Source organism: Aulonocara stuartgranti (genome assembly GCF_965226115.1).
Source record: "Aulonocara stuartgranti genome assembly, chromosome: 14".
NCBI lineage: Eukaryota > Metazoa > Chordata > Actinopteri > Cichliformes > Cichlidae > Aulonocara > Aulonocara stuartgranti.
The window spans coordinates 9,138,964-9,150,648 of record NC_138950.1 but is presented as its reverse complement, the minus strand read 5'-3'; the positions used below and the strand labels follow the sequence as shown (position 1 = coordinate 9,150,648).

The following is an 11,685-nucleotide window of genomic DNA, read 5'->3' as shown; positions in this document are numbered from 1 at the left end:
ATGCACGTGGATGAAATTGTGCTGTAAAACATAGTAAGTTGTAATTGCCTTGTTCAGCTTAATTTTAATTCATCAAGACTTAAAAATAAACTACATTTTTGTATCAGTTCTGCACTAGAATAAGACTTTTTTGTCTGTGTTTCTTAACACTGTATCATGCTGTCACACAATAATATATTTCTGATGCAATACTGTACGCTTTACTGTATAATGTGATGTTGCCATCTTCTGGTAGTGGCAGTGAAGTAAATAGACATGTATTCACGCATATATATATATTCAACTTTGTAATAATTTATATTTTGTAAGCTAATTTTGCATGTTCAAATAATTTAAGGAAATATAAGAAACAGTTCTGCTTTCTCTCATTCTACATATGTGGTTTTGTCTCCTAGCAAGCTGCAGGGACTTGTTATCTCTGTTTGCTACCTGTGGAGAAGTGATGATGCGTGTAGGTTAAAGGTTCTGTTTATTTCTGTCTACAGGAGTATTAACAAGCTCAATGAGATCAGCGGTGCCCCATAACCTGAAAAAAATGAAGAATTTGTCAGTTTGTGTGCTGCTGCTTATAAGAGCTGTCAGCAGGGAACATACAGGTACGCATGAGGAGGTATGCATGAGTATGTGTGTTTGTGTGCTGTGCCGGCGGTCAGGGGGTTAAAAATCCCCCTTGAGTCTTCACATCTACCAGAAAGCATGAAAAGCACCTTGTTACAGCAGTTAACTTTAACAGATGACAGCTGGCTTTGGCAACTAGGGGCTAATGGAAAGATTAAGTCAATTACAGCTTGGCAGGGGGACTTAGAAATATTTGAGACATTCCCCAGCATATTGGAACAATAGGCATCTACATATGTGCTCTCACTCTAAGGCAGTAAATGTCATTATGTCAGAGTAAATAAAACAAAAATGTGCTTAGTTCGGTTTCTAAAATAGATTAATCTGGATCATATCACAACAATCACAACATTGGAATGCAGACAGAGTTAAATTGTTATTATCTCCACATGTGCTGTGTATGCAGCTTTTTCACGAGCATCTAGTGATTGCTCTCTGTTTCGTCCTGATGGTATCGCCGATTTAGTCCCCAACTTAGATCAAACAGAGACGAGAGGGAAAACACATTTAGCTCATCATAAAGTGGAAACTGAAAAGTTTAACAACCTTAAAAGACTGCCTAAAATGAAGTGTTTGGTCCACTTTAAAAAAGATCTGGCACTTAAAAAAATAAAATAAAATCAGTGCAGAAGATCATGAACTAAAATTTGTAATTTCCCACACCGATTACTCTGCTCAACTTTTTCCGCTCATGACAAAATGATGTGCAGAAGTCACGCAGTGACTCTCACCAGCTGAAATCTCATTTCTCTTTCTTCTTGTGCAGCATAAACGAGTTCAGCCCACACGGTGGGCATAAATGTTAAGTGCCTCGTAGCTTGAAAACTCATCAAGAGTAGGAAGGCCTGTGGGGTATCCGGCAGCAATCCGATTAACTGATGTAACCTTTGACCTGTAGGCGACCACATCTCTACAGGAAGCCCATAATTTTGAGTTTTAATAACACATAAAAGACTGCACACAGTTTTCAGTTACAGATGAATGGGTAAATGTGCTTGTGTCCTTAACTGGCACTATATCGAGCCAAGCCATAATGAAGGCAGTTTTGACAGTAACCTGGTGCCCCTCAATTGCTTTAGCATTGTTGCACTGTGGAGGATTTGTAACACAGAGTTACACATCACACTTGATTAAAATCTCATTATAAAATGGTTACTTACAAGAGGGCAACTACATCAAACAATTAGCAGCACATAGAGGAAATGGTTTTATTGTAGATTGGAGACTTGTGAACTCAGATCAGACATTTTATTATTAATCCAAGCTCTGTTTCTTTTACTCTGTTGGTTCACATGTTCCAGACCAGACATTTTCCACTGGGCCACATGCCATCAGACTTTTCCATAGGCCAAGGATTCCCCACACCACACTGCATACATATTGTCATTTACACTTATCCTAACATGACCACTAACAATACTATACCCGTTTTTTTTCGTGATTCATCTGATTGTTTTATTCATTCCTTTTCCCATTTCTTATTTTTCTCATGCATATATTTTTCAGCCACTATCCCTTATTCCTTATTCCAGGTTCTTTGCATGATTTTTTGCACATTTTTTGACATATTACTGGTTAATGAACCAACTGCATTGCTGAACTAGATTTTTTTTCCTGCCCCATAGACAAACCTGGTTATGATCATTAATAAAAAGTACAATTTTTCTTTCTTGATTTGCCTCATTTGCAAACATCTTCAACTTAAATTTCAACTTTTATGCAATTTTTTTCTGAAGTCACCTGAAATACCATGTTTCATTAAAAATCAACATCCACGAATAGCTATAATTTTAAAAAAGACAAAATATAAACACTGCTATTGACTAAAAGAAAATTTAAAGTCTGTTTTTTCATTACACAATTAATAAATGATGATCTCATTCATAATTCTTTAATTTTCTGAATTGTTTTATTGCTCAACAAACTTCATTCTGAAATCGGTGGAGAATGACGTTCTTCTACAAATACATCAGTCACACTGGCACCACTTTTCCACCCATGTATCCAACCTGCTAAGGCTAAAATGCTATAGTCTGCAGTTTTCCTGATTTAAGTGGAAGTCAACATAATGTGGCCAACCTATATTTTATACACACGAAGGTAGCTCCACATGCACATAAAATTATGTCTCAGTTCATAAAATTGGTTCTATCTGTTGATTATCCCTGGATTTTTGCAAAGTACTTTGCATTGTAGCTATTTATTTAAAAGAATGCCATAAATATACTTGACTTGTTTTGCAAGCAGTATGTGTGCTAGGGCCATATTTTATAGTCTTAATTCATGGGTTCACAGACACCTGGGGATTTGGGAGTGCAAATAAAGAATATGATTACACTTCACTAGATCAGCTGCCTTTTTGTTCTTTAGTATCCCAAGAGTAAAATAAATGAGAGAAGATGGATTTGGCTGCTGGTAGGCTGTGCATCGTGCTTTTGTGGGTTATACTATTTACTTTTATAGGGAAGGGCAGAGAAGCTGGCATCTTTTCAGCTTAGAGGTTCAACTCAGTGTTACAGAGAAATGATGAGCTAAAATAGCCCTAATGAGATCACTGAGTCCAGGGTTGCATTGTCTCTAGGGAATGACCACCAGCAAAAATAGTCCTGATAAGTCAAGGCAATTGTTGGAACAGAGTCACTTATGAACTCTGAAGCAAACACAGTAGTGCCAAAAGAGACGTTTATCAAGAGCACAAGGGAGAAAGGGAAGCGGCTTAATTAATTTCGATTTAATTAATGCATTGTGTGGTCTATTAATTACAATATTGCTTTTTTAACAGTTGCATTCCACCCACATTTAAAGGGTATAAATCTCAAATGATGTTAATGCCAGACATAGTGGTTAATGTTAATAATGACAGAATACACACATAACAAAACAATGTGAAGAGTCTGTTTGGCTCCAGATTTGAGCTCAGGCTGAAGGCACAGATGGTCCATCCTGCAGCGCCTCATTATCCAAGTATCAGGTTGACTTGATGTCACTTCTCAGAGCTCAAGGCACCTTACATGATGTATATCTCTGTGAAAATGGTTAAAATAACAGTGTTGTTTCTGACAGGAGGGAATACAAGTCTTCCAGTATTTAGCCTGTTGGGAGGGCATCCAGCTGAGAGGAAACTGGAAGCTAGGTTTTCAGTAAACAACAAGCAAAAACATGGCATTTTTGGATATATGATCCACCTAGTGTAAATATATGTATCTTTTTGTTCTACATAGACACTGTCTTTGGACGGCTGGTAAAAGTGTAGTTAGCTGTCACCAAAGTTGTCTCGAAACAAAGTAAACCAAGGTTTGAGTGTTAACAGCGACAAACAAAGAGTAGTCGAACTCCCGAACAAAGAGCCTGGAAACTTTTGTTGTCAGCTGTCAGCAGCGTGAAAACTTGAACAACCTGAAATCAGCTCCTACTTCGATAAACACAAGTGGTATGTGAAATTGAGCCGAAGTGCAATTTTTAAACCTCAGTCCCGGGCCATGTGTTACTACCCAGCAATAAATCCTCTGCACATCAGGAGCATGATTACAGTCTTCAGTTGCTGCATGGACTGACAGTTCTATCTACTAAGAATGATTGGTCATTTTCAATAAATTTGATATAAATGTGATATGACAGAATATCATCAAACTTCCCCAAAATAAGCCTGAAGGTTTGGATATGATCCAATACCTTCTCTGCCATTGCTGCTGTCAGAAAGTCCTATTCATCTTCTTTTTCATTTTCTCTTGTAACTGGGAGCTGTCAAGGACTGGGAGCTTTGCCTTGCAGTTTGCTGGGCTAGATTTATAATTGGACCCTGTCAACAGTGTCCAGTGCAACTCAAGTGCAACGTTTGTTATGGCAGCTACTGTGTACTGATTTCAACACATGCCAGCTGCAAGATGGTTTGTGTGTCATTAATGCATAACTATTGGTAAGTGCAGACACAATGTGTGCGTCCACAAGCTTGTGGATGGAATGAAAAATCATCTAAAGGGGATCAAAAGAGAGGGAACGCAAATGAAGTCAGATTTTTCCAGGCACTGTAAAGCTCTAGAGTTGCTGCCTATTTACAGGGAATCTTAGGTATCTGTATACATACTATATACACAGATGAGCAGCTATTTCTGCAGGTGGGCTCAATGAATACCATGGCTGTGTTGTAGAAATCTGTCTTGCTGACATTTTAATTGAATGTGAGAACAGTAAAATACCACACGTGTTCAAGATTTTTCTTTTTTTTTCTTTTCCATACACTCCCCTTTGGACGTATGTCTGATTCTACCAGACAAATTTCTTAATCTACCAGATTTGTAATTCTTATCTGACTGTGCAGCAGTGCTCATGGCACCAAAATCAACCCTACTTGGAATAAAATTCAGTCATTCTGTCCTGCCCTGCTGTGTAGTGCAGTATCTTTGTGGGTGTTCTTTTCATCAACACTGGTTCTCCAGGTAAGTGGTACAGAGAGAGGTTCATGACTGGGCTTGTCAGCTTGTCAGAGGAAAGTGCTCTGCTGGGGAAAGCACCTGACATCTGGAGGACCTCTGCGATTAGATTGCCCTAGCAAGAAGCAGGACAATGTTCCCACATGATTTGCATAAATAGAACTTTTGATCCCATTAGGAGTGGATTGTGAGCAGGGTTAAAAAAAAAAAAAAGAGTTGAGGACTGCCTTCAAGGCATAATTTGAATCTCTAGTGACAAAAACAGTGACTTCTTAAATAAAACAGAAAACATTAAGACAGTTAATCCTGCAAATTGCAAATTGCACGAGATATTAATATAATCATAGACCAAATTTTCCGAAATGGATTAAAAACAAACAAACACAGTGAGTATTAAAAAATGTGAGTTTGGAGGGTAATGAAGACGTGCAGAGCATATTCACTCCAGCGCAACCCAGGAGAGGGAGACAAAGCTCTTCTGCACTCACATTGATACAGCTGGACTTCTCATTCCCTTATTAATGTGGATATTTTGGAGTAATTCAACTATATTTGAATGTATATTTAATAAAGACCGCTAGTCTGCTTTTGGCGTGTTTAAACGAAGTAACTTGCTCACATATCTTATTGCAAGTTCTGCTGGGGACATACGCAAAGTCACGTCTAATACATAAATAGCACCACATTCTTTTACTAAATGAAACTGAGCGTTTATCCGACGCGACATTCTTTTTCCACCCAGAATGACACAAACCACGTCCATTTAAAACCTGGCTAACGCGTTCCGGAGGAGAGATATCGACCAATTGGCTGAGTGGAGGGCGTGGCTCTCCTTACTCCAGCTAGGCAGGAGTATGAAGTTTGGACTATCAGTGCACAGCTACTGTGAGAGAATGGTGCACCTCAGTGCTCACAGGTGCGTGATATTATCCAACTCCGATTTTGTACTCTTGCAACTTTAACCGAGGTACGCGGTTTACAAGGTTGCATGCACAAAGTTGAAGGTGTTTCCTCTGCAGTTCCACTCTACAAATGGCTTGGATTATTCACCCGCATCTGCACGGGACTGGCGCCGCTCTGATTCTGCTCGCAGTTCTTCTGACAGGTGATGTGGTTGCACAGGTTTTTGACAGCTATGGATTATCATACGCTTTGAGGGCTGAGCTGTCAGAAGACACGATATTGGTTGCCAATAATGGGATACGCGTGCCTTTCGGGAGATCAGTCTTCATTGATCCCATCAACGATTTGGTTATCCAAGTTCAGCCCGGTGATAGATGCAGCATAACAGTCCTAGACAACGATCCTTTGTCTCAAAGGCCTGGACACCTGTCTCCGAAAAAGTTTCCGTGTGAATTTGGTCCCAATGACGTGAAGTATTCTCACTTTGGCTCTCGGAGTCCCCCGAAGGATAGAGTGAGGTTACAACTCAGGTACGACACGCAAACGGATACAATTATAATACCTTTTATGATGGAGGTGGAGGTTATTTTTACACAGCTGGAGGTGCTGACGAAAAACATGCCGCTCACTGTTGAAAAACTGCTCGGCACAAGTAATCCCATCGATAAGAAAATTTTAGAATTCACCTATGATAGAAGTGCGCATCAGTGCAAAATAGCTTCCCTCTCCAGTGGCAATGTGCTGCCCAGGTATGGAAAACTTGTGGATGAAGAGAGCCTCGGAACAATGGTGGACTGTGATGAGTTTATTAAAATGAACACCCGTTATCAGCACACTTTCGCTTTGAAGTCACCTAACAGAGATTACATTCCGATGGTTGTGGAATTACATGATAAAGAAGGCAATTTGCTCAAGCAGGAATTTTTCCAGATTCTGGTCAGAATCAAAGAGGGTGAAGACAACATACCTCCTAAACCCAGCTTTGTTGCCATGATGATGATGGAAGTAGATCAGTTTGTAATGACAGCAATAACCACGGATATGCTGGCTGCAGAGGATGTCGAGTCTAATCCTGATGAATTAATCTTCAATATTACATCTCCCCTGTCCTTTGAGGAAGGCTACATAGTAAGCACTGATGATAGGAATTTGCCAATAACCTCATTTTACCAAGGAGACCTCAAAGAGCTGAAAATTGCCTACAAGCCCCCTGCTGTGGATTCGGACACTGAGAGGATTTTCCAGATTGAGTTTGAGGTTGTGGATGGAGAGGGAGCTGTGTCAGATCCTTTTGCTTTCATGATTGTTGTAAAGCCTATGAACACGCTGGCCCCTGTGGTTACTAGGAATACTGGACAATTGCTGTATGAGGGTCAGTCCAGGCCTCTGTCCAGTTCACAGAATCTGGAAATCAGTGATGAGGATAATTTAGAGAAAGTCAAAATGACTGTTATTGATGGCCTGAGGCATGGTGAATTGACTGTTCTTGGCTCCAGGAGGAAATTTTTCACCCCAGCTGACCTTGATGCTGGTGTAGTAATTTATCAACATGATGGCAGTGACACGTACAGTGATAATATTGTTTTCAGAATGACAGATGGCACAAATGAGGTGGAGTTTCTGTTTCCTATTACTGTTGTGCCGACAGATGACGAGCCTCCCATTATAAATGCCAACACTGGTTTGGTTTTATTCAAAAACCAAATGATGCCTATCACCTCGCTTATGCTCAGTGCAGCAGACATCGACTCAGAAGATTCCACAATTAAATTCACAATCGAGCCTCCTTTTTCCACACTGGGACAGGTGATGCTGCGTCAGTCTGAGGCCCCAGAAGACCCATCAACCTGGAAGTTTAATACAGAGGACGAAATGTATGAGAAAGTAGTGACTGAATGGCTGCAGCAGGATATTACTGATGGTAAACTGTTTTACAAGCACATTGGACCTCACAGTACCAGCACAGTCATGGATCAGTTTGTGTTTACGGTTCAAGATGACAATGACCCACCAAATCAATCAGGTCAAAGCTCATTTGACATCAAAATTCTCCCTGTTGACGACCTTCCACCTGAACTGTACCCTGGGGCGACGCTGCAAATGACTGTGCATGAGTATCAGCTTACTTACTTCCGAAAGAAATTCCTCCGTTACACTGACCTCGATTCAGACGATCGTGATCTCAAATATACAATCGTGCAGCCACCGACAGACACAGATGAGAACAGCCCTGTTGTACTCGGAGCTTTGGTATTGACTGAAAATCCAAACACCGAAGTCACAACTTTCACTCAGGCTCAAATCAATCACCACAAAATAGCTTACAAACCACCTGATCTTGAGCTTGGAATTACCACTCATGTTTTGCAGTTTAGATACACTGTTGAGGATGTTTCTGGGAATACTGTAGAAGGGGTTTTCACTATATTTTTAAAGCCTGTGGACAACAAGCCGCCTCAAATAAAGAACTCTGGATTTACTGTGCTTGAGCGTGGCAGACATATCCTTACGAGTGCTGAGCTGGACACCTCTGACACAGACACGGAAAAGAAAAAGATAACCTTCACCTTAACTCAGCCACCACTGCATGGTCAGGTCCAGTTTACATTCATTGATATGACCAAAGGAAATGCTTTCAGTCTAGAGGATATTACAAATGGCCTAATTTCATACATTCATAATGGAGATGAATCAACAGTAGATTCCATACAAATAGATGTCAGCGATGGGGTGCACATAGTCCCAATTACTATAAAGATCAATGTGAAGCCAATTGATGATGAGGCTCCAACTATAAGTCTTCCTGCTGGCACAATTGGCTCCTACATAGATGTACTGGAAAATGGAGCAACAGAAATCACAAGTAATGTCATTCAAGGAAGAGATGAGGACACAGATGACCTCAGATTAACCTTCATAGTTGAAGACCCGCCGTCATTGGGTGAAATCCTGGTTAGAGGTGTTTCATCGGGCACATTCACCCAAGCTGATATTATTAATGGCTTTGTGGTCTATGCTCACACAAGTGGGGAGATAGGCTCAAGCACAAAGGAGGACTTTTTCAATCTCACTTTGACAGACATGTCTGATGAGTGGACTGTCGGAGGAAATAAGATCACAGGTGTCAGAGTGCATGTCACCATTCTTCCTCTGGACAGCCAGGCTCCAGAGGTCTTTGTGGGGCCGCAGTTCACTGTTGTTGAGGGAGAGAAGCATGCCATTCAGATTCTCCACATAAGCGCAGATGATGTCGACACCCCCAGCGATGACCTTCTATGTACAATCATCGTACAGCCGACTTCAGGGTATGTGGAAAATATTTCCCCAGCCCCAGGCTCAGAGAAATCCAGGTCTGGAACAGCTATTAGTGCTTTCACCATCAAGGACATCAAACAGAATCACATTTATTATGTTCAAAGCATTCACAAAGGAGTCGAGCCAGTAGAAGACAGGTTTACATTCAGATGCTCTGATGGCATCAATTTCTCTGAAAGGCACTTTTTCCCCATCTCCATAATCCCCTCTAATGATGAAAAGCCAGAGATTTACATGAGAGAGTTTGTGGTTATGGAGGGCATGAACATAGTTATTGACACTCCCATTCTGAATGGTGCTGATGCTGATCTCCCCTCTGATCAGCTGACATTCATCATCACCAAACCCCCCAAGCATGGATTTATTCTCAATCAGCTCACTACTGGCACCGTCCCTGTGTCTAACTTTACCTTGGATCAGATCAGGGAGGCCTCCAGCTACGTGTATGAGCATGATGACTCAGAGACCACAGAGGACAGCTTTGATATTGTTCTTACAGATGGAAAGTTCAGTGTGGAGAAAACAGTCATTGTTATGATTATCCCTGTGGACGACGAAACCCCAAGGATGGCAATCAATGATGGCCTTGAAATAGAGATAGGTGATGTGAAAGTCATTAACAGCGATGTTTTAAAAGCTACTGATCTGGACTCTGAGGATAGCACGCTAACATATATAATTCGATACGGACCCAGTCAAGGGTATTTGCAAAGAGCGACGCCTTCAGGGACGTTGCAAAATATCACAGTTGGAATGAATATTACACAAAGCGAGGTGGATCAGGGTCTGATTGTGTACATCCACAATGGACAAGAGGGAATTCGAGACCTCATCAAGTTTGATGTGACTGATGGCATCAACCCTTTGATTGACAGATACTTCTATGTTACAATCGGCAGCATAGACATGGTTTTCCCTGATGTGGTCAGTAAAGGTGTATCTCTTAAAGAGGGTGGCAGGGTTACTTTGACAACAGACCTCCTCAGTACCAGTGACCTCAACAGCCCAGATGAACACTTAGTTTTCACAATCACCCGGGCACCAGTCAGAGGACACCTGGAGTGCACAGACACACCTGGGATGCCCATCTCATCCTTTACACAGCTCCAGCTGGCTGGCAACAAAATCTACTACATTCACACATCGGATGACGAAGTGAAAATGGATAGCTTTGAATTTGAAGTGACTGATGGCTATAATCCCGTGTTCCGCACTTTCCGCATCTCCATCGCTGATGTGGATAATAAAAAGCCTGTACTGACGGTACACAGTCTGGCAGTGACTGAGGGAGAAAACAAACTCATCACACCTTTTGAGCTAACAGTTGAAGACAGGGACACCGTTGACCGTCTCTTGAAATTCACAGTCACTCAGATTCCAGTTCATGGTCGCCTGCTCTTTAACAACACCCGGCCTGTCACCTCATTCACAAAGCAGGACTTGAATGAGAACTTGATCAGCTACAGGCACGATGGCACAGAGAGTACAGAGGACAGTTTCTCCTTCACTGTCACCGATGGCACTCACACAGACTTCTATGTCTTTCCCGATACTGTATTTGAGACCCGAAAACCTCAAATGATGAAGATTACCATCCTCTCCGTGGATAATGGTGTACCACAGGTTCTGGTTAATAAAGGTGCTCCAACACTGCGGGTTTTGGAGACAGGCCACTTAGGCTTTGTGATCACTAGTAAGACCCTGAAAGCAGAGGACAGAGACAGCATTCAGGACTCTGTGACCTTTAGGATTACTGTAGCCCCAAAACATGGCTACCTTATCAACCACGCCAGAGGAAATGCAACTATCAACAGCTTCACGCAAGGTAAGAAGGCTGCTCTTTAAAACTTTTCAGTCCTGTGACATTCTGATGGATTTGCAATCTCCTGCAGTAAAACTCACGTAGAAGACTTTTCAAAATATTCGGAGCAGTCTGATGTGAATTTAATCTTACCCTGCTTTTACTTAGACTTTTAAATGGCCTTACTCCAATGGTCTTAAAAATCATAAACTTTTTGTTTTCACTCTAGAGAGCGCCTGTTTACAGAAAGAAGTATGCTAGTGCCTCAGGCTGACTAGTTCGCTCTGGAGGAGAGCATTTTTCAAACAGTGCCTAAAACATTTCACTTTGGAGGAAACTTAGGGTGGTTTGTGCTTTACCAGAGGAATATAACAGTAGACAAGAGAATTACAGACGTGATGATAAATAATGTGAACATGCAAACATGTCAGAGGGAGAGAGATGCGGTATTCTAGCTCCCAGCAAATCACTGGCTTTGTAAATAACATGGTGCAGTACAGAAGTTACATTTCAAACAGACCAGAGGGGTGTCTTGGTAATGGTAAATATCAGGATAGCAGCCACAGTCAATATCCACGTATTCCCTGCTTTTATTTACTAAGCCACTGTGAGATGCTT

At 41.3% G+C, this 11,685-nt stretch overlaps 1 protein-coding gene across 2 annotated transcripts in view; it reads left to right on the top strand.

Annotated features, from left to right (window-relative positions):
• The first annotated feature begins 5,820 nt into the window (after positions 1-5,820).
• frem2b (FRAS1 related extracellular matrix 2b) overlaps positions 5,821-11,685 on the top strand; it is a 48,726-nt gene continuing 42,861 nt past the window's right edge. Inside the window, exon 1 of one of the 2 annotated variants that reach the window (XM_082503119.1) lies at positions 5,821-11,091. In XM_082503119.1, the coding sequence (XP_082359245.1) occupies positions 6,081-11,091 (5,011 nt within the window). In that variant the 5' untranslated portion in view covers positions 5,821-6,080. The remainder of the gene's footprint in view (positions 11,092-11,685) is intronic. The other variant, XM_082503120.1, reaches the window with a different exon arrangement.